The 21,932-nt window shown below is 33.9% G+C and overlaps 5 protein-coding genes across 14 annotated transcripts; 3 read left to right on the forward strand and 2 right to left on the reverse strand.

Annotated features, from left to right (window-relative positions):
• The first annotated feature begins 121 nt into the window (after positions 1 to 121).
• Positions 122 to 2,427, forward strand: LOC662540 (uncharacterized protein). The gene is made up of 8 exons (XM_968630.4): positions 122 to 472; positions 553 to 589; positions 645 to 847; positions 956 to 1,030; positions 1,084 to 1,290; positions 1,447 to 1,546; positions 1,596 to 1,767; positions 1,820 to 2,427. Exons 1-8 carry the CDS (start codon positions 210 to 212, stop codon positions 2,029 to 2,031), a joined length of 1,269 nt encoding a protein of 422 aa, XP_973723.1. The 5' UTR covers positions 122 to 209; the 3' UTR covers positions 2,032 to 2,427.
• Positions 2,428 to 3,921: 1,494 nt separating this feature from the next.
• Positions 3,922 to 8,350, forward strand: LOC662573 (uncharacterized protein). Of its 9 annotated transcripts, none has more exons than XM_064358715.1 (12): positions 3,924 to 4,075; positions 5,126 to 5,237; positions 5,533 to 5,661; positions 5,713 to 5,889; positions 6,097 to 6,189; positions 6,259 to 6,366; positions 6,470 to 6,577; positions 6,699 to 6,806; positions 7,111 to 7,218; positions 7,376 to 7,617; positions 7,662 to 7,801; positions 7,881 to 8,350. In XM_064358715.1, exons 2-11 carry the CDS (start codon positions 5,129 to 5,131, stop codon positions 7,773 to 7,775), a joined length of 1,296 nt encoding a protein of 431 aa, XP_064214785.1. In that variant the 5' UTR covers positions 3,924 to 4,075; positions 5,126 to 5,128; the 3' UTR covers positions 7,776 to 7,801; positions 7,881 to 8,350. The 9 variants fall into 9 exon arrangements, with proteins under 9 accessions (XP_064214789.1, XP_064214788.1, XP_064214791.1 ...); XM_064358716.1 differs by lacking the exon at positions 3,924 to 4,075 and adding an exon at positions 4,264 to 4,520; XM_064358719.1 differs by lacking the exon at positions 7,111 to 7,218 and having other exon boundaries at positions 3,922 to 4,075.
• Positions 8,351 to 8,381: 31 nt separating this feature from the next.
• Positions 8,382 to 15,284, reverse strand: LOC103312812 (uncharacterized protein). The gene is made up of 3 exons (XM_008194394.3): positions 14,784 to 15,284; positions 12,999 to 13,541; positions 8,382 to 10,181 (listed from the first exon to the last, which is right to left on the reverse strand). Exons 2-3 carry the CDS (start codon positions 13,523 to 13,525, stop codon positions 9,491 to 9,493), a joined length of 1,218 nt encoding a protein of 405 aa, XP_008192616.1. The 5' UTR covers positions 13,526 to 13,541; positions 14,784 to 15,284; the 3' UTR covers positions 8,382 to 9,490.
• Positions 15,285 to 16,730: 1,446 nt separating this feature from the next.
• On the reverse strand, positions 16,731 to 18,546 carry LOC662637 (histone PARylation factor 1). Its single transcript, XM_008194257.2, has 4 exons — positions 18,291 to 18,546; positions 17,412 to 18,235; positions 17,164 to 17,364; positions 16,731 to 17,116 (listed from the first exon to the last, which is right to left on the reverse strand). Exons 1-4 carry the CDS (start codon positions 18,414 to 18,416, stop codon positions 16,780 to 16,782), a joined length of 1,488 nt encoding a protein of 495 aa, XP_008192479.1. The 5' UTR covers positions 18,417 to 18,546; the 3' UTR covers positions 16,731 to 16,779.
• A 1,403-nt stretch (positions 18,547 to 19,949) lies between these two features.
• On the forward strand, positions 19,950 to 21,553 carry LOC662670 (aldo-keto reductase family 1 member B1). Of its 2 annotated transcripts, none has more exons than XM_968754.5 (5): positions 19,950 to 20,109; positions 20,420 to 20,794; positions 20,847 to 21,094; positions 21,141 to 21,404; positions 21,449 to 21,553. In XM_968754.5, exons 1-5 carry the CDS (start codon positions 20,038 to 20,040, stop codon positions 21,483 to 21,485), a joined length of 996 nt encoding a protein of 331 aa, XP_973847.1. In that variant the 5' UTR covers positions 19,950 to 20,037; the 3' UTR covers positions 21,486 to 21,553. The 2 variants fall into 2 exon arrangements, with proteins under 2 accessions (XP_973847.1, XP_008192617.1); XM_008194395.3 differs by having other exon boundaries at positions 21,141 to 21,395.
• Positions 21,554 to 21,932: the final 379 nt, after the last annotated feature.

Genomic DNA, 21,932 nt, shown 5'->3' on the forward strand with positions numbered 1-21,932 from the left:
AGGGAAGGGCCACGTGGGGTTGTAGTAAATTATAAATAGTCAAAACCAGATTTGCAATACAAAACAATGCCATTTTCCCCCCTAAAATAAAAATTGCACAGTCCGGCCCTGTGGCCGTTGCGTCGAGTGCCCGTCAGATGTCAGCCCAGTCCATTGTCAAAAATCTGTCATAACAAAAAAGTGTCAAAAATGTAAAATGTTTTTTGAAAATGCCGTTCGAAACTTGTTTTAATTGTTTGGCCCGTTGGAGATTATGGATAAGACCATTGGTGATTATTATTTACGCGTTAGCAGCTCTTGTTTTCGTGCCTTTATTCTTAGTGAAGTCTTTGGAGGATGGGTTTAACAAGCGAGACCAAGAAATTTTGATTGCTGGAATCTTCGTTTGGGTTGCTATTCCTTTGTCTCTGTGGGAAATCATTCAGCATGTCATACATTACACCCAGCCCAAGTTACAGAAACATATCATCAGGTAATAATATCAAAAATGTGATTGGTTTTATAGACGGCTTATCAGTTCGGTTCGATATTGACGCAATTATTGTACTTTAGGATATTGTGGATGGTTCCCATTTATGCCATCAATGCAGTAAGTTATGACTTGTAACCAGATTTAAGGTTTTGGCTGTGATGATGTCTTACAGTGGTTGGGGCTTATTTATCCCAAGCAGTCAGTCTATGTGGACAGTTTAAGAGAATGCTATGAAGCTTATGTAATATACAACTTTATGAGATTTTTGCTGAATTATTTGAACATGGAAATGGATCTTGAGGCAAGTCTTGAGTTGAAACCTCAAGTGAAACACATTTTTCCGCTATGTTGTTTACCTGACTGGGAAATGGGAAGGTGATACTATGTGTACGAAATTAAGTTGGCAGCATTAACTAATCTGCTGTTGCCAACATAATTTCAAATCTACAGGTCACGTCAAATAAACTTTATGCAATTTTATAGAGAATTCGTTCACATCTGCAAGCACGGAATTCTCCAATATACAGTTGTTAGGCCTCTAACCACTGCCATTTCTTTGTATGTTTACTCAACTGTGTTTACTTAATTTTATTAATTGTGTAATTTGTTAGCATCTGTAAAGTGTCTGGGGTTTATGGTGACGGCGAATTTAAAGGAAATGTGGCTTTTCCATATCTGATAGCTGTCAACAACATATCACAGTTTATGGCCATGTACTGTTTGGTCATGTTTTACAAAGCTAACATAGCAGAACTGAGACCAATGAAACCGTTACCAAAGTTTTTGTGCATTAAGGCTGTTGTTTTCTTCTCTTTTTTGTAAGTTGTTTTTAAGTTACTCCATATTAGGAGGTGACACGGCGTATAGTTTTTATGTTTTTTTTAACAAGAATGCAATAAATACGGACTTTTTTTTGTCGTTTCACCTCCTTTAGGTCTTCTGGAGAATAGTTACTTAAAAATAATGTTTTCTAGTCAAGGTGTGCTCATAGATATGCTAGTGTATACAAATATAATTACGCCAAACTCCAAAGATTCAACTGATGATGGCTTAAGTTTATCAACGCGGTTGCAAGTAATTCTTACTGTATTAAGTTTAATTTGGGTTGAACACAAGTTTGTAGGATTTTTTAATCTGCATTGAAATGTGCATGGCCTCAATAGCACATCATTACAGTTTTTCGTATGAACCGTATGCAGTAACTGGCTTGAATCAGTCCTGTTGTCAGGCTTTTCTTGCAATGTGGGATGTCTCAGATGTCCACAGGGATATCCAAGAACATTTAGGGATTGTCAGTATGTAGATTTGACCAATAATAATTCAATAGATACAGGGGAAATATTTCAGGTAGTTCGATAAGTCGGAGGATTAGGGGGCGCAGCATGTACACAATTCCAAGGGGGGACAATGAATATGCGAATTTGGTGTCCCCACAGCAAGGGGCTGTCAGTGCGCCCACATCAGGGTTCTATCAAAATAATTATGATGAAGTTTTTGTGAATTATGGAGCAGTAGATTCTAGTCAGTCAATAAAAAATGACAGTAAAGCGCGATTGTAACTGCCAGGTCTTTTACTGGTTTACGCCTATAGCATTTATATTATTTTACAAAGTAAACATTGTTACTGTATGTACCATCTTTATATGTCTAGTTGTATAAGTTATATCATCGTTATATTTTAATTTAGATGTGTATAAGAAGCCTCGAAACGAGGTATTTTTATAACGCAAACTGGATATAAAGAAATACACTTATTTTTCGGTTCAAGTCTCACTTTTTGTATAGATTTGGATTTAAAGGTTCTGTGATTAATTATAAAATTTTGACTTGCAAAAATTTTATGTGCGATGTAGTTGTTTGAAGTATGAGTTGGTGCTATAGCAGATGTATCAATTTAATGTTTATTGTATATAAAATGTATATTGCAATTATTTTGAAATAAAGAAATAAATAGACACTTGCATTTTTATTTGAATCGCTCCCAATAACTCCGTGAAAAGATCTAGAAATGCGTAAAAATTTTGAATAATAAAATCAACTATAAGTTTCTCGCCCTTTAGTTGTGGTCAAGTTACAAACAGGTTGACTGTGACCCTGACCACCCACAAAATTCTGAGCAAGGTTTGTAACTTCTCACTTTTTCTAATATATTTTAATAATATTCTGAACTAAAATTATTATATATTAATATTAATAAATTCTACAACTTAATTTTTAAATAATTGAGCCTATTATTAGTGGCTTCCTACGTTCCCTAAGGTGTAATGTCATAATATTGATGCCCAATGGATTAATTTTCAACCTATATATGGATGGCTTATTCTTTTCCAAATTGTATGACTCATAATCCAGCCTACCACAGTTTCATTGACATCATGATTTCGCCCACAAGATTTTATATTGGTTGATCTTGTATCGCCCGTAATTTCAAACATGTGTTTCAGGTCTTTAACGACTTGAGTGCACCATTACAATTTGCTGGATAAAAATGAAGGGAACTTTCTAAATTTGTTTATATAAAAAAAGAATCATCCAGTCTTTTCTCTTATTTAAATCGTAATAAAAATTTGTTTCAAAATTATCAATGGACAGAAAGATTGTTAATTATTCAGTTATTTAAATTAGTCGATTTTCATATCATATATTAGAAGCAAGTTCATAAAACACATGTGGATATTTTCTTTTGCTTTTACAAGTTATAACAAAAATTCCCTTCTTTTCAAATTCGTTTAACATTTGAAAACATCATAGATCATATGCTGGGGATTTCCCCATGGGACACGTTGATGTACAGGATGATTCACATAACTTTACGAGTAGTTTTGAATGCAACCAGTTATACACTTTCTTTATTAGAATACCCTTTTTTAATACCATCATAATTGTATTAAGTTTTGGACAAGGGATGTCACCACCTCATTTAAATTATTCTGTAAAAAATTGTTATATCATGATCATGTTTACATAATGATATACAAGAAATATGTGTAGAGGCCATCTGTTACATAACATCCTCTTAACGCGTTCCAAGTCAAATTTTATTTTATTTAAACTTTTGGCAAATACTAGTTAATTCAACAAACTTAAATAAAAAAAACAATATTGGCGTTTTTAATACCTAAGAGAATGACAATATTTATTTAAATAATGAACTGAACCGTAGATTTAGTATAGGTACCAATTTTATTACTAAATATATTTTCCGGAATGATATCAATGAATAGCATCACACAAATTTACTATTCAACCTGCTAACTGTTGATTTAGACCAGATATCGGCTCTCTCCAGTCGCTCAACATAATTTCCTTGCAGCACCATAAAAAATGTGACGTAGGCAATGTAAAAGAACCATTTCAGAACTTACCATAGACATAAATGGGCATCAATGCGATCGCTTGTTGTCCTCTAAATCCACCTCTCCGCTAATTTCTCCGGAGTGCCGTCTACCTTTTCTGATGGTGGGGGCCTTTACATAGCCAGCAGTTTTGAAAATTTTGAATTAAAACGTGATTAAAACTAGTACAGGATCTGTGCTGTTCGGGGTTGAGTGTTCGCCTTGACTTATTTATTATTCGGATAAAATTTCTCACAACACAATTAAAGTAAGTGCCGTTTTAATTTTTTTTTTCAAAAATTATTCTTCACAAGCAAGAGAAAAATTACGTCATGTGCTGACAATAATTAGTTTACCTAGTAAGCATGTGTACCGGTATTCCGGAAAGCTCTTTATTTGGTAATAAATTTTAAACGACGTATTGATCGATTCCTCGCATGCGATCACTGAAGTCATGATTATTTCCCGTCCTCGTCTGTCTTATATGCCTACCGAACCAACATTTGCTAAGGATTTTAGCAGGTTGAGATATAAAATAGAAAGATATGGTACCTGGCACCTATACTCCAAACTGCAGATATTTCGCCCAATAGGTTTATAGGACGCGTCCAGAATTCTAGAGTACGTTTCCTACATTTTTCAAATAATGGAACTAGTGTTGAGTGCTCTTAATTATAAATTGAACGTGTTATGACGGCACCCTTTGTGAAGGAGTGAGTATTTGATTTTTAGTGAAAGTATTAATAAATTAAAATCATAGACAAATATTTCCATAAGTAACTTAACTTGTTGAGCGATGACTCAGTGCTTAACATTTAATGATATATCTACAATTCTGACACCTGTATATCGTTATAAATGTGTTACATAAAATCATTTTTATTTATATATTCGCTATTTTTAGCGCTTACGGTTTAATTTCTTCGTCTGTGGAGCAAAAAATTATGATGATTATCTACCTGAAAATTTTATTTGTAGAAACACGTCGAATATGGTATGCAAATTCGACCTTTATTTTTACACCAAACTGATCCCAATAAATACATAAAAATTACTTTCATTACCTTCAATGATGTTTCACCTTCACCTAATTTTTACAACAGACCACTGAACACCCGTATGTTTATTCCAAACAGAATGACTCATGCAATTTTAAATCAGCGTAAAAATTGGAAGCGCATCTCAATCGGAACATTTATTATTGTCTTGGGAAAAATTTATTTTGCTGACTTGAAAAAAATATATTTAGTAGGTACAATATTTAGCCAATGTAATTTAAATTTCAATTGGTTTTAAACCATTTTTATCTCTATTAAAGAAAATGGGAGGATTTACTCAACGTCCATGGACTCCAACAAAACGACGTGGCCCCATAGCCGCAGAATATAACAGTCCAGGCCCAGCATGTGTGTCTCTTCCATCTTACATAGGTACAGTTTAAAAAAAAAATAATTTTCGAATTTATCTTTCCAACTTGAATCATAAATATTTAATAGGAGCGCCAAAAAAAGAATGAGAATCTGTCCATGTGGGCAGGATTAGTTCCTGTTGCCTACGAACAGAAATTTCTAGAAACTACAACTATAATTTGTTTGAACGCCAACATATAGTCCCCATTTTCGCAAAATAGCGTTAAATACATATTATTATACCTGGTGCTACTAAACCAAGTAGAATCGTTTAATTAAAAACTAGCACAGATGTAAATCCCACACACTTTTCCAGGTAAAAAAACATCGGAATCAAAAAGTGGGCGAGCACCGGCTTTCAGTTTCGGTGCTAGACATAATGGCAAAATTGACAGCATCGGACCTGGTCCGGGTCAATATAACGTAACTGGTCTTAGTGCAAAAGGTAATAGCTGCAAAAGCTATGAAGGGGATGTCCACTGTTGACATTTTTCAGGAAAAGATACGCCGCCAGCTGTTAGTTTGCACGGTCGTCCCAAAGAAGCCAAGCCTGAAAATTTCCCCGCACCTGGGGATTATGATCCTGATAAAGCCGAGAAAGTTATTCACGACAACGCACCGCGATATACTTTTGGTTTAAAGACAAATGTCGAAAAACCGTTGGACACACCAGGTTGGGCATTAATTATGTTTTTTTAACTTAAAACGTTATTTCCTAATATTGTCAATTAATTGCGTCTAATACTTAATATAGTGATTGCAATTAGGTAATAGGTGGGTTAAGTGGATAATGGTACAGTAGGAAATTAAATTTAATTAATTAAATAATGACTAATTGTCATAGATTGTGGTTAAAGGTTATTTAAAATTGTTAACACAGCACCTAACGCCTATAAACCACTTCGAAGGTCGAACGCCCATCGCTATTCCTTTGGGAAAAGAACACCTTTACACAGGTTGTCAGATACTCCGGGTTAGTTTTTTTATTTTATTTGCCTTTGTTTTACTTTTTCCCTTGTTAACTCTGCACTATTATTTTTAGCACCCAATGTTTACAATGTACCAGAATCCGAAAAAAAATTGCATGAACATTCCCCAAAATACAGTTTCGGACTTAAAACTCCAATCGAAAAACCATCTGACACACCGGGTTAGTTTCAACTTAAAATTATCTCAATTAACAAACCTAAAAAATCCCAGACATTCCACACCACACCTTTATGTTATTTTAACTATTAGTATTTGCACTTTAGCGCCCAATGTTTACAACGTCCCAACGGCCGACAAGGTTTTACATGAAAATTCTCCCAAATACAGTTTTGGATGCAAGGTTCAGTTGGAAAAGCCTTCGGAAACACCCGGTTCGTGTGCCTAATTACTAATCATTAATCTAGCGAAAAAATAATTCAATAAATAATCACTCCTCTTCACCTATTTAATTTTTTTCGGGTTTAAAATTTTTATACTCGTTTTATTCTCCAGCTCCCAATGTATACAATGTTCCAAATGCCGATAAAGTGTTACACGAGAATTCCCCTAGATACAGTTTTGGCAACAAAGTTCAATTGGAAAAGCCATCGGATACCCCTGGTTAGTTCAAAGTTTTGGAAATTCATAACTTTATTTCCTATATTTCTACTCTACTAACTTAAATGTTTCCTACTAAAAAGTTTGTTCATTTCGAAGTGAATTAACCCCTGCACCTTAAAATAAAACTTATTTTTTATACTGTTTTCTACGATCGACGAATGCTACAAATTTCGTTGTCGCAGAAAAATAATGATACAGACGAAGAAAACAGTATTCATGTCATTTTGTGTTGGAATACAGACAGTGAATACTATTCCTCGTCTTTAGACAAATAGGTTGTACCAATTTATTTTTTACACCTTAGCTCCAAATGTTTACAACGTGCCGACTTCCGAAAAGATCCTACACGATAATTCACCTAAATACAGTTTTGGAAATAAGGTTCAACTGGAAAAACCTTTGGACACTCCTGGTTGGTTATTATTTTATTCAAATAACAATTTGGTGCTAAGGTACTTAACCAGGCGAAAAAATACTATTAAACTATTTTATTGTAAAACGCATTACTAATATTCTTGCTTCTTGCTACAATATTTTTATTTGAAATTTATTTAAACGGTTTTGTTTAGCACCCAATGTGTACAACATTCCGCCAGTTGTTGGTGACAAAAAATCCGCACCTGCTTACACCATATCTGGAAGAAACAAGGACCCGGTTGACGAACGCGTAAAAAATCCGGGTCCAGGCCAATATAACAACGTCAATCCGGAAAGCTACAAAACTCATTCGCCTGCATACACCATAAGTGGGCGAACAAATATTCCAGTTGATTCCACAACTCCAGGGCCCGGAGTCTATTCTCCGGAAAAGGTATAATTCATTCATGCTGGAGTCAAATAACGTTAAACTAATAGGTTACGTCTCATCTAATTAATCCACCTCGTCATTCCTTCGGTATTAAGCATTCTCCGTATTTGGGGTCACAAAATATGTTTCTAAGGCGGGAAAAAACGTCGCTGCTTTTCTAACTTTTTTTCACCACATCTACTAACAGGTATTAATTTTGAACAACAAAAAAACTCGCTCTGTGCTGAGTTAAGACACACATTTTTATACTTTATGCGTAATTTCAGGTGGATCTCGATTATCATCCTGCACACAGTTTTGGCATCAGGCACTCCCAATACGCAGAGCATTATTAAAAAAATAAAGTTTTCATCAACCGCAGTATACGTTAGTTAACATCGTTCACAATAATTATTGTGAAGCAGAAAGCGAATCTGCTTTTTTAATTAAAAGCTCTCTAGGTACATCGTAGTTCCTAAACTGTGCACAATTATTGGATTTGCCAAGCTTATGAAAACGCTTATAATTTAACCGCACTATAATTGCGAAAAGTTTTATTCATGTTGGTAGCGTTAACCCACTGTTATGACCGGTTTTAGTTTAATTAGACAAAGCGACTAATTTTTGTTTTATTGCCATTTTTTTCAATGCTCTCTAGCGCGTAATCTACACAAGAGAACAACCAGCGATTATATACATTTATAATTAAAATAACCATGTATTTGTCTTTTTTATTAAATAAAGTTTTATATATTGACCACTTGTTTCGTTGTGACCCAAATAAATAATTCTGCAATAAACATTACATTTATTTTTTACCACCATTTATAAACAAACAGAACAACATACAATAATCTCCTGAAAAGCATTTTACTGACACAAAAGGCCTATAGGTATATTTTATATGTAAAAATATAAAATTTCTTTAATATTCTAAACAGAAACAAAGAGGGTTGTATGATTTCCCATCTTTTTTAACAATGGTTTCAACGAAGAGGAAATCGTACAATCAATGCTATTCACACACTAAACTATACATTTTCAAATGTTTGCGCCCAAATATTTGTACGAATTTTTAACAACGTAACACTTCAAGATACACTATGTAAAAAACTATGTTTGACACAACAAGACCCTGACATCAAACAACCGCAATTGGAATACACCTCAGTGTTCTTCCCCAAACACAGCAAACAATCTACGACTTAACGATATGTTTCACATATGTTTAATATTAAATGCGATCTGAGTATAAATTCGGAACAGGTGGGAAAAAATTAAATAATTGTTGCAACGGGGTAGAAATAAATTCGTTGTTTTTTACTAAAAAACGACTGTGCGGATAAAAACATACATTTAACACTCACCCTGTTTCATCACAAGCCACAATTATTTTGAATAGAGAAAACGTTTGCATTGTTTTGGCAACTTATTGTACATTCTGAAATTGCTCGCGTTCTGGTAAATATATCATGGTGGTTAAATGGTTAAAGGTTTGGAGGCAATTTGTGAAGAACTTTTCAAACCACAACTTTTTATTTAATCACATTTATCTTTACAAATTAAAGGATTGTAGTAAAACGTAAAAATATGGTAAATACACGTTGTGAAGACATTTCTAACAGTTTGTTGATACTATTTATTTACGTTTCTAATGTATAACATAAAACGCATAATTCTAGTTTCATACTCTGTAAAAATAGTCACGAAAAAATTGCCAATATTTTTCTTCTAAAAAATCTTGCTGGAGACAGTTCAGTCTAGTTTGGTAGGACTGGAAAGAAAGTTCTGTTACACAATTTCTTAAATGACAACATTGAGTGTAACCTAGTACCCTAGCACTTATTATTGGTATTTAGTCCTTGACTGTTTTTAGTCATATACAAAAAACCAAAATCTAAAAAAGAGTCTCTTGTGCTCCTGGTTCCTCACAGTTGAGAGAAGACGAAGTCGATGATTTCCTAATACTTTCAGTCGCTGGCATTTCGGGCTGATCAACAGTTTCGATCACCGTCACAGAAGACTTAGACGAAGACTTAATGCTAATTTTTGGCGAAACGCAAGAAGGTCCTTCGTTAACAGGCGTGGGTACCAACGAATCACAAATACTATTTTTCTTTTTCCTGCGATTATAACAAGCGCCCGCGTCGGTTAAGTCGCTGTCAGTCGAAAACTCATCAACTTCATCGTCAGTATTATCCCTTTCTTCTTGAAAAACGGAGTCACTTGTGTAAGACGCGACATCCAAGTCTGTGTAATCAGCACCAAACGAACTATTACAACTACTTATAGACGCCAGTGGTGCGAGACGTGGTATCAAGTTTGGCGGATCTGTGACATGATCGTACAGAGCCCGGTCACTGCCACACGGGGATCCCCCGGGCGTTGGTTGGATTACTTTGATGTCAATGGGATAATAAAAGTCGTAAATTTCGAGAAGAGGCGATGACTGACGGCGACGATTCTTCGACTTGTGTCCCGGCAACACCGGAAGCCCTATCGCCACCGCGGAATCACGGCGCTCCAAGTAAGAGCTGCCTGAAGACGAGCACGTTATGTTGCTGGGCCTTCGGGGGACGTCCAGTTTTCTGGAAATTTTTAAATTCGCAGCTAAATGATTCCAAATATGCTAAAAGAATGTCAGCTTTGATTTAATTTTATCTATTTTTTGACGCGATTTTGCAAAAGAGTTTCTCAATTTCTCACCCAAACACGGTCTGTTTAGGAGAAATTTCGAGGTTTTAACACATTTTTTTGAGTATATATTATCACAATCGCTTTGTGTTTTTTGTTCTAGCTTTGCACCTAATTTGAATGTTTTGAGTCGTCGCTGTTTTTTAACAAAAAAAAATAAATAAATGAGACAATCTATAAAATAAAACAAACCGCGTTCGGATTCCATAAATAATAGTTATTTACACATCATCTGACGTTTCCAGAGGTATTCTCCCCTTTTTCAGGGATGTGTATGTCATTAGATCATTAAATTTTCCTCCAGTGTATTAAATCGACGTCAAAGCCATATGTTTTAGCTTTGATTTAACACCAAGCGAGTCGAGTTATAAATTAAATGTTAAGAGTTCAGTTTCCAGAATTTCAGTTAAGTAAAATAAACCCTAAATCATAATTGATTATTTAATAATCAAGATTTCAATTAATAAAACGTCTACTAACGAGTAAAAAACTAGAGAAGTTGAATAAATTTATGGCAAAATTTTGTAAGAATGGAAAGAGATATTTCTTCTCCTTTTTTTTCAGGAAACAGAAGCGCAGTTTCAGTTGATACCCTAAATTTAATTTGAAATAGTACACCGAAAAATTGTATCGACACCTGTGTTATTTTTGCTTTATTTTGAACGCTTAATGTAGAACTGTACTTGGCACACTCTTCAAACGGCCTTATGAATGCACAAATTTTGAACTCAGTTAAAAAAATAGTTTTTTTACAACAGGATTTTGTTCTTAGGTTAAATCATTACCTCACAGACCAGTTCTTATCTCACTTTAAATCTTTGTTTCAACGGATTACGGGTTAAACAGCTTAATTTATCAAAAATTAGGTACCACTTTTTAATGAAAAATTAAATGAAAAAAAAATTAGGCTTTTTTCATTTTAAATAACACGGAATATTTTCGAATATCTATATGTTGTTGCTAAGGCCCTCTGAAAGTTACGACGGTATTTTTTTCATACGATTTGAACTTAAAAATTAATCAATCAAGTTATTAACCCATTTAAGCTTGGTTAAAAATATTTAAAATTAACTAGAAACAAACCCGGAGGAAATAATTCAACTCAAGAAAACAGCCAATTGTAATGAAACCATTTTGTTTATTACTTTTCATAAAAATTTCAAATTTTGCGGTCACGTACTTCTCTTCAGACGTTAAATAAGATTTTATAAAAATGTGGCGAAAAGTTACCAAAATTTAGTTCAAAAAGGATCAGTTTTGGATTTTTCGAACGCATCGCAGTTTTTCAAAATTTTGATAAATTGAGCAGAACAATCAATAAATTATTCTACCGGAGATTTTTTGCGGTATATCAGTAGATTTTTCATCCAAAAGAGCAATTATTTATCAATCTCTTCAAAAATTATTTAACATTTCAATATTTTTTTATCGATCGTTTTAGCACGGGATTATTTTGAAGAATTTTGTTCAAAACAAGCTGAAAAGCTAAAATGATGTTTAGTTTTGCCTTTTTCGGCGTTTTCTTCATTTTTCCTAAACTAAATTATTTTGTCTTTTTGCGTATTTTAGCACATTTTCACTCAAAAATACAGTTGTTTAGAAAACATTCGCCAAAAAAGTGGCTGAAAAGTCTCAAAATTTAGTTCAAAAAGGATCAGTTTTGGATTTTTCGAACACATCCCAGTTTTTCAAAATTTTGATATATTGAGCAGAACAATCAATAAATTATTCTACCTGGGATTTTTTGCGTTGTATCAGTAGATTTTTCATCCAAAAGAGCAGTTATTTATCAATCTCTTCAAAAATTATGCAAAAAATCATCGAATTGACTGAATTACGTCGAAATGGTAATTTTATTTAAAAAAATAATTAAAATTAATTTTTATTTTTATCCACACAATTATTTTGCGAAATTTCGATAAAAATGAAAAAATCACCAAATTGGGTAAAAATATTATTGCTGTTTAAGAGAGCAGTCATCAGCATTTCTATTTAAAAACTCCATTTTTGTGGGATTTTATTAAACTGGAAAGAGAAATCGCTAAATTATGTCAAAAAATACACATTTTAAAGCTTTCAAGCATATTTTCAAGCCAGAAACGTAATTATTTTCAAAATGAATTGCATTAATTAGTAGGCAATTTTTATATCTATCCTGCACGCATTTCCTTGTTTGTAGAGCCGTCCCTGTATTAATAATAAGCAACAGCTCTGTTTATATTCGAATTAATACTATTAAATTTACCCCCTAACACAATAATTTTTGATAAAATCTGTCTTCGACTAAAATACGGTTTAATTTAGAAAGCAGTTTCATCATTTTAGAGCGTCGTATAATTTTAGTTGACGTACAATTTGTGGTTTCGGATGATAATCTCCAAGTCTTGATCCCTAAATCAATAAATTTTCGACACATTAACAGTCAAGAAGCGTCGTATAAATCAACACAAGTATTGACTTCCATTTTTATTTGAGCTAAGGATTCACGTGTAACCTTACGCCTAGCGTATTGATCAACATTCTTTGTAACTCTGTGCTAGGTAGGTATTCATACTTTGTAGTACAAATGAAACAATGGAAACGGAGCTATTTAGAATCAAGAATTGCAGTAACGATGATAAATGTGCTATTAATACTGTCGTACATGAATATTATGTTATCTTATCGCATTGTAATTAATTATTTATAAATCCACAATAAACATATTTTACCCATTGTAGCAAACGTCGTCATAAAGCGACTGGTCCTCCTCTGGAGGAGAATCTTCATCAATAAAGCATGGCAGTCGGGAATGAGTTCTTGTGGGGGGCTCCATTAAGCTGCTATATCCCCCAACAGAGGAGAACCTCGCTGTGGTTTTAATCCAGCCTGGAGGTACGCTGCTTGTGTCCAGCGACCTTCGTCCTTTCCTTGAATTTAATTGTTGATAAGCAGTGGCTTCCAACACCGCAGCGAGCTGTCTTTCCTCCTCCTCGACTTCGGCAACCGCCGCTGCCGTAAAATCTGGATCTTCCAAGGCTTTTTCAGTCTTTGATTTCGATTTGTATAAAACAAGAATCACCATCAAACCAAAGAAACCGCCCAAGGTTGCAGCGATCCGAACTCCGGTCATAACATCGTACGTTTCGTAAAACTCCTTTTCCAGTTCTCTTCGTGCCACAGGATCAAGTGTTGGAGAAAAAGTGGGCTGAATTGAAGTGGTATTCTGTTCCTGCGAGCCATTTGGCTCCGCCGCCATCACGTACGTTGGGCCCCTGCAAAATAGTTTTATGAGGCATTGCAGTTCCTCAAACAGGAAAAGTTCCACTTTAAATAGTGACTCCCTGATGGATGAAAATCAAGCCGACGTTTAATTAAAACGCTGTCAGGCGTTAAAATTATGAATCTGGGTACAAGTTGTTGAGTTTGAGGCGATTATATTTACATAAAAATTTAACTCAAAGTGAGGCAACCGTTCCAAGTTTTTTGTTTGGTGTAGACTGGAAACATTGAAAAAATGTAAAGAGAATAGATTAGAGACCGCGTTGGCGAAACGACTCTTCTGGGAACTTCCCGAAGCCATCATAAAACTAGAATTTTCACAATGCTTTGTTCCTGAAATTTGCCGGGGAGTGGGAAATTCATAAGTTATGTCTTGATTTATATCAATACTTTATACGAGAAAAAATTGCCTGACTTCATAATTCATTGTTGAAACCTACACGTGCGATGGAATTATTTATGTGGAGGTAAAAACTCTGGAAAAGAGAAGAGCAAATGCTCGACCAAGTCGCGCTATAATAAAAAAATTAATTCCCGCCATATACGTTTCTTGATGGGAATTAATGAGCTTTTCCCCAGATATCGCATCGGATATTGATCATTTTGATAAATGAGAAAGGAAACGAAAGTCGAGCTCAACAGGACTTCATAAATTCTATTGAATTAGGCAAGATTTTATCCACAGAGCGATTTCGCCAAAAAACCTGACTAACCCTTATGAACTTGCCATGTTTGCGTAGCGGAAAAAAGTGATAAAACGTGCTTGTAATTGAATTAATCGTCTACAAATATACACGAACACGAACATTTTTAATTGAAAAATTCCGGAACGTAGTACACAATTAATGCATTTGAGCAACTGGATCGTACCTTTCATAAAGATGTCTTACATTCCAAACATTAGATTAGCAAAATAAACTGCAAAAATAGATTCCACACAGAATATTCTAAAAATAAAACTTAAACAAATATTGTACAAGCCATAAAACAAAATTTATATTTTTTCAATTTTCAGAATCAAGTCAACAAAAGGGGTTGGCAATGTAAAAAAATCGAAGCTACAGGGTGTCTCAGCTAGTCGTACTTATAAGCGGAAATTTATTCTTCATCATGTTTTTTTTATAATTATGTATTTGCATCATAAAATAACTTTCTTTCAGTTTTTTCTTGTAAGATAAAGTAAATATAAGTGATATATTTGTGAGAAAAGAAAAACAGACATCGAAGCCGCTTACCTCTCATAATAAAAACATGAAAAACAACCGAATTGAAATTTTGCGCTACGTCCATAACACTACACAAAACCCATCACTAAGTTTGAAAAGTCACCCACTTTGAGTCCGACTCTTAAACCGGCAACCGAATATGTTTCAGAAAATGCTGAAAAACTCCCCGTTCTTGAACACATTTATTCTCTCAAGCTGGCTAGAGCTATTTTTAGGATTGGTGAAGGAAAACACGGGCGATACGTAAACCACTAAAATTATTTGCTCATCATCATCGATAATTAAGCACATTATTTAAAACAGCCTAGTTTTACATTTTTAAAAAAATACGAAATTTTGTAAATTTTCAACGATTTACATTGTGCGACATGTTTTCGTTTCGGTTGATGAGTTCACATGATTAATTCGGATGGTACACTTGGATTTATTGTCCATTTATTGGTTTTTATAAAAGCTTTTAAAAGCATGTTCATTTATTTCGACATGACAGCCACTACTGAAAATCGGGGGCGTCACGGCGCAAGCGTCTATAATCGAACCACGGCAAATATTAAACGCACCTACGCCCGTCGGAATAAAGCACAAGTTGAGCTTTATTAACTCACAATGCCTGCTCTCATTCGCACAAGTGGCTCCTAGAAAAAATTAACACAAAAACGAAAATATCAACCATTTAATCAGAATTAAGATTTTTTAAATTTTTATAACATGTTTTGTATTACTACGTTTTCATACAAAAACGCAATTATTCAGCAAAATCTTGTCAAACATTATCTAAGAATCATCGAACCAATTCGCAAATGGTGTTAAGTTTCAGCTTTTTTCAGGCGTTAAAGCATTTTCCACTTTTTTCAATTTAATTCTCTAATTTTTCACCAGATTTCATCAAAAAATATGGGCGTATAAGTTGATTCCACAATTTTAAAATCGTTTTTACCTTTTTCGTGACTTTCAGCACGTTTTTGACCAAAAATGGACATAATTTCTTCAAAAATCACCAAATTTGTGTATTTTCTAGCCAAAAATAGTGGAGGTGTGCTAATCCTACTGGATTGGCAGTGACCATGATTTTTATTAACAATGTTTTTTGGGACTCTACTAAACAAACTCAGTTAACCAAAAATTTTTAGTGATAAATTAAATATTTTCGCTTATTTTTTTTTATAATTTAAGAAGTAAGTCATATAAGGATTCAACGCTAAAGTTTGAAGTTATGTTTCACCTTTACGTTCATTTTTTTTCTCTCAAAACAAAAGGTATTTTCCCTTTATTAGGATGTGCTCTTACGTTTACAATTTGGCGCCTTTACGTACTTTTACCTTTTGCCGCATTATTGTCTTATTTCTGTCAGTTTTATGCTCCGCTTTACGTTTATATGTCTATGTGTTCTCTCAATCTCTCATTTTTGTTTACGTGTTGTTTCACTTACCTTTTCTACACTTTTTTTCAAAGAAAAATTGTCACGGGTTCGAACACCCGACCTCCCCTGTCGAAAGTGGCGCTTATACCACTGGGCCATCGGGCCCTAGGTACTAACCGTCTTTTGCAGATATTTTAACATAAACTTTTTAAATAAATCAACATTACAAACTATATAATTGCAATAATTCACCCTAAACGCTTATACATTCAGTTCAAAAGTCGGCGAATTAGCTCGAAAAAGCATTTTCTTCCACTTTTTTTTTAATTTGATTCTCAAACTTTTAAGATAAATAATTTAGAATCACATACTTTGCGTCCTTTCATACATCACATGTTTATTGTTACTGTCATTCCAAAAGTTAAATAATTAAATATCTAATTTTTGTATCTAGGGTTTTATGACTTTTGTACGTTTGGAAGCGTACGTTAGGCGCAGACTTTGTAAAGTCATGTGAAACACCCTGTATAAATTTTTTTATTTAAAACATAAAAGGGCTAGGAACATTATTTTAAGCAAAGGAATGATACAAACACTTCAAACTGATTTTTTTTATTTAAATTAAAACAAAATACAAGAAAATCTTTACAAAATACTTAAATCACATCCTTTTTTCCTGTTGTTCATGTGAGCTTCGGCGATTTTGGCAAAAGCTTCCCTCCCCAACAACCTGTTAGAATTTCCCAGAAACTGTGCAATCGTTGCATTTAAACTATCAATGCCATGAAATAGCAATTCCCAACCAAGTTTAACACCTGTGCCAAAATCGCACTCATCTAACGCAATATTTGCGAACGTTAAAACTGGTTGTAGATCCGCCAAATACTTGTTTTTTTGCTCAGGAGAAGCTTTGTTTAATTTGTTCAATAGAACCATTAAGTCTTTATCACCCATTGCCAATTCGCGGTAACCTAATTGAGTCCTAGAAACCAGTCAATAACAAAATCGAAACGTCCCAACACAACTTACTTTCTAGCGTAGGGAACAACAAGTCCAATTTTATTGAACGTTTTAGCTACAATTTTATTCCCCCTCTTCTTAATTTTCTCACTGTGTGCAGAAGTGCTCAGATGTAATTTCTGAGCCTTGGTTTTAAGTTGCGTCAGAAATTTTCCCACGTGCATTTTTTTAAACGGATCACCTGATTGTTGCAACTCCCCTAAATAAGAGCTACTTCAAATGTAAAGTTAGGACATGATACAAAAGTGAAACTTTACCAAACGGCCGCAAAAATATTGTCACCCATTTTTGTAAAAACGCCGTCTTTGGTGCCGTGATTACTAACGAGAACTTGGGGCGGTTCATTTGGAGAGTCATAAAAATAACCAATGTGATAACCAGTACTGTCATCTCCTTTAAGGACAGTTAGTAATTCGGGAGTGTCGTAATAAAATCGCCAATGTCTTAAGTAATCTTCCGGTGGCCTTTTAACGCGTTTAAATTTGCCAGCAAGGACGTCAAAAGGCCCAACTAACTCTAAATTAACACTTTTTAGAGCATTACTTGGGTCAGTTGGTTTCAACTGTTTACAGAACTCCCAAAATTGGTAAAAATCGTTTGGGAGATCTACCAAAAATCTTGACTTGATAAATAATTTAGGGTCGAAAGGTACATTCTCATTGTCATTTGTGTGTTCTGAAGTTGATTCTTTTTGGTCGATATCATCACCTTCTGACCCGCTTGGGGAAATACACTCTCTTTTCTTCACGTCCTTTAAATCAACTGAACTATCTTTAGTGATATCTTTCGATGAAGTAGGCGCTTTTTGCTCTATTTTATCATCTTCTGTCTCTGACCCGCTTGAAGAAATGACCTCGTTTTTCCTCACTTCCCCTAAATCTGTGTCTTCAGTGTCATTTGATGAAGCTGGTGCATTTTGTTCAACTTTATCGTCTTCTGCCTCTGACCCGCTTGGAGAAATACACTCCTTTTTCTTCGCTTCCTCTAACTGTGTTGAGTTATCCTGGGGAGAGTTTGCAGGACTTGATTGAGTGTCGTCGTCTAATTTAATTTTTTTTGAAGGATTGTTTTGTTGGTGAAACTATTAAAATTAGCGCGAATGACAATGAAATAAGTATTTTGAATATAATCATTACCTTGCGTTTAAGTTTTTTCGGGGGGTGTTTGAATTTGTTTCTATGTTCGACACTTTTTTGGTAACACTTTTCCCCATACCTACAGGGTGTTCGAGGATCGTTTTCATATTTTTCGAGCGCAGACATAACACCAGACAAATTTTTTGAGAAAAAAATTCAACTGAGATTTACAGGGTCAAACAATTAAACGCTAAAATAAACACATAAATGACACATCGGTAACAAATAGAGGTTAGATCATTTGACAGCTATTAATTTCGCGCGCTACTTTTACTATTTTTTAGGTTGCACAAATTACACACGTGTATTATTGGTTGCCTAGCACACAAAATATTTTGAAATGGTTTAATTAGGCTCAATAAAGAAACTTTAAGAAAGAAAATTTAATCAGCATGATAAAATGATAGTGTTTGTTAAATAAAAAATATTATTATTTACTGCTGGTCAAAAAAAATGTTTAAAAATAAGAGATTGTGTAAGGTACACGCCTATTCACTAAAAAGCGTACAAGTAGCGATACAGGGAAACAGTTTTGGCTAAGTTATCATTCTATAAATTTATCTTTTAACTGCTGCTTATGGGTAATTCTTTACCATTAATTTATGGACCCCATTTTTGGTAATTTATAAAAATTTGAGTATCTTTGGGGTGCATAAAAATTAAAGATTTTTGATTTTTTTAAATCTGTTAGGTTGATTACTTATTTTTGTTTATTTGGTCGTTTTTTATATTTTTTAGAATCAAATGCAAAAGTAAGATTTACAAATTCTGTAAAAAATTATTCCCAATCTTAGCCACTTATAGCACAGATCATAATACGAGTACATACTGAGTGAGTATGCTAAAAGTATTTTTTATTATATTTAATAAACTAATCAGCGTTTGTTATAAATACTTAATTTTTTTTTCAATGCATGTGATTTTTTTCGGAATTGTTTTACCCCTTTTCTTACCAACGCAGAATTCTGTACGTGCGGTTATTAATTTTTGAGACATAATAATAAAAATATACTTTTTGTGGACTGACGACCATGTATATTTTTGTACATAAATAAAAATTGTATAAATCCCTAATTAATTTGCTTACATTTTGTTGCATTTTAGCAATAAAGTCAGCATACCACAAAAAATTGGTAGTGAAAAATAAACATTTGATAAAACTCTTTCAGTTATTTTCATGACGAAGCAAAAAAGATCCAAATTTCAAATATTGCACAATCTTGCATTCTATTATTGTTATCAATAATCGTAGTAAGTAGCGAAATTATTATAAAAATTTGGTCTTTAGATTGTAGTGAGTTATATTTTTAAAAACGTAATAATTCATGACTAACTGCCTCCTGAACCATAACCACTCATCAAACAGGTAGTACCTACCTGTTCATTCATTTTCAAGGCCTTACATTCAAAAAATGTGATATTGTATAGGCGCCATAAAAACAAAAATTTAAATTTTAAGTACTACGTTGGGTTTGCCTTTGTTGATTTTTAGATAAATCGAATCCTCTTAAGTTTGCGACTAAGTTCAAATCAAGTGCAGGTGTATAGATATGAGTAACTTATAATTAAGTAATTTTGTCGTATCATCTAATAATGATTCGAGAAAACATAAGTGGAGTGAGTTTGCGCACAGTTCAGTTAATTCAAATTGTATATAAATAAAGGCCGGTTTGTAGAATTGTGAACTCCGAAAGTGATTTTTGCACCGTTTACATTAAATTTATTTTTAAAAAAATTCTTTGTTAAAATGGCAGCAAAAATGTTCCTGGACTTGCCCGGAGGCTTGAAGATGCCGGCTCTTGGACTTGGCACTTGGCAAGTAAGTTGAATTACTTTTCAAATTAATTTATGCTTGCTTAATAATGAACAAAAAGTTTGACGAAGGTTATTTTTGTACTTCAGTACGTAAAAAACCTAATTTGCAAAGGAGACCATGCTATTATAAGTATCAATGTCAATGATTGAAGTGAACAGACTGCAAGTAATGAATATCTTTAAAGTGAGATAAGGACATTTTTCCTTGAACAATTCTTATTTATTTACACTGATAAGTGGCCTATTTAACATCATTTATCACTTTTATCACTAATTTTGTGTTTGTTCAATAACTGTGAGGATCCGTGTTTTAGGCAAAGGATAAAGATGAGCTCGTTAAAGCCCTAAACGCAGCCCTTGAACTTGGCTACCGGCACATCGACACTGCTTATGTTTACGAAAATGAAAAAATCATCGGCGATGTGTTAAAACAATGGTTCACTTCCGGGAAATTGAAACGGGAAGATCTTTTTATTACGACAAAACTTCCCATGTTTGGGGTGCACCCAGACCGGGTTGAGTTTTTCATGAAAAAATCGTTGGAAAATTTGCAAATTGACTATGTTGACCTGTATTTGATACATTTCCCTATTGGCTTTAAGTATGATAGTAATACAGGACGTTCGCTTCTTGATGATAAACAACAAATGGTTCCGGAAGGTAAAACCGATCATGCGGCTGTTTGGAAGGTAATTGTGAATGGGAGATTTCAAATAATTAAATATTTTATTTGTATATTAGAAAATGGAAGAACAAGTCGATGCGGGTCGAGCCAAAACCATCGGTCTCTCAAACTACAACATTTCGCAAATTGAAACAGTCCTAAAATCTGCCCGAATTAAGCCCGCGAATTTGCAAGTCGAGCTTCACGTTTACTTGCAACAAAGGGCACTTGTTGATTTTTGCCACAAAAATGGTATTACTGTTGTTGCCTACTCACCACTAGCGTCACCAGGTTTCAACAAATTTTTACAAAGCATAGGGAAAGAGTAAGTAAACTAAATTAAATGAAACTTTGGCTAACTGTTATTACAGGCCGAAAAAATTGCCCGAGATTCTTTCCGATCCTGTGGTCAATAAAATAGCCAAAAAACACTCAAAAACGCCAGCACAGGTTGTTCTCAGATTTTTGTTGCAACGAGGAATTGCGGCAATTCCAAAAAGTGTAACACCGAAGAGGCTTCAGGAAAATATAAATGTATTTGATTTCAAACTCGATGATGGCGAATTTAAGGAATTGTGGAATTTGGAAGTGGGAGAAGATGCCAGAGTTTGCGATTTTAGATTGGGGTTGTTTAAGTATGTTTTACTGCATTTATGTAAATAATAAACGTGTTTTTTAGGATTGAAGACCATCCGGACTTCCCGATGAAACGCTAGGAACTCTCACAATAATTTTATACAAAAACCATTGTTACAATAAAAAGTGAATAAATTTTTATGCACTACATCGTTTTTTATTTTATGTATCAATTGTTATCAATTTTTTGCTTAATTCGTCGTCTGTGTGAAATGTATTTTTTGTAGAATTGTTAAATTGGTTTACAAGTGTAGCATTTCGCGCCATTTCTAAGATTTTAAGCTGCTGTTTTACTGATTACCCATAAATAAATCGCATTAAAAAAATACAAATTCAAATATTTTTACGACACAATAGTATATTATTATACGAGTTTTATAAGACGTTCTATTGTGGCACGAAGGGTTTTGGAGCACGACGAAGGAGTGCTCCAATAGAATAAATGCCACAATTAAGCCTTATAAAACGAGTGTAATATACTATTTTTTCTACTTTCTATTTTTGTTGTTTGTTTTTGTTTAGTGTAA

Source organism: Tribolium castaneum, chromosome 9 (genome assembly GCF_031307605.1).
Source record: "Tribolium castaneum strain GA2 chromosome 9, icTriCast1.1, whole genome shotgun sequence".
Lineage (NCBI taxonomy): Eukaryota > Metazoa > Arthropoda > Insecta > Coleoptera > Tenebrionidae > Tribolium > Tribolium castaneum.

Bases quoted from the DNA above. Each gene is read 5' to 3' on its own strand.
- LOC662540 (XM_968630.4), top strand. From the start codon at position 210: ATGCCGTTCGAAACTTGTTTTAATTGTTTGGCCCGTTGGAGATTATGG. The intron at 590-644 runs GTAAGTTATGAC...GATGTCTTACAG, and splicing joins CCATTTATGCCATCAATGCA to TGGTTGGGGCTTATTTATCC. The intron at 1,031-1,083 runs GTATGTTTACTC...GTAATTTGTTAG, and splicing joins CTAACCACTGCCATTTCTTT to CATCTGTAAAGTGTCTGGGG.
- LOC662573 (XM_064358715.1), top strand. From the start codon at position 5,129: ATGGGAGGATTTACTCAACGTCCATGGACTCCAACAAAACGACGTGGC. The intron at 5,238-5,532 runs GTACAGTTTAAA...ACACTTTTCCAG, and splicing joins GTCTCTTCCATCTTACATAG to GTAAAAAAACATCGGAATCA. The intron at 6,807-7,110 runs GTTAGTTCAAAG...TTTACACCTTAG, and splicing joins AAAGCCATCGGATACCCCTG to CTCCAAATGTTTACAACGTG.
- LOC103312812 (XM_008194394.3), bottom strand. From the start codon at position 13,525: ATGGCGGCGGAGCCAAATGGCTCGCAGGAACAGAATACCACTTCAATT. The intron at 10,182-12,998 runs GTAAAATATGTT...AAAAATTTCCAG, and splicing joins GACGACGTTTGCTACAATGG to AAAACTGGACGTCCCCCGAA.
- LOC662637 (XM_008194257.2), bottom strand. From the start codon at position 18,416: ATGTCTGCGCTCGAAAAATATGAAAACGATCCTCGAACACCCTGTAGG. The intron at 18,236-18,290 runs GTAATGATTATA...TAATTTTAATAG, and splicing joins CGAAAAAACTTAAACGCAAG to TTTCACCAACAAAACAATCC. The intron at 17,365-17,411 runs GTAAAGTTTCAC...CATTTGAAGTAG, and splicing joins AATATTTTTGCGGCCGTTTG to CTCTTATTTAGGGGAGTTGC.
- LOC662670 (XM_968754.5), top strand. From the start codon at position 20,038: ATGGCAGCAAAAATGTTCCTGGACTTGCCCGGAGGCTTGAAGATGCCG. The intron at 20,110-20,419 runs GTAAGTTGAATT...TCCGTGTTTTAG, and splicing joins TTGGACTTGGCACTTGGCAA to GCAAAGGATAAAGATGAGCT. The intron at 21,405-21,448 runs GTATGTTTTACT...CGTGTTTTTTAG, and splicing joins TTTAGATTGGGGTTGTTTAA to GATTGAAGACCATCCGGACT.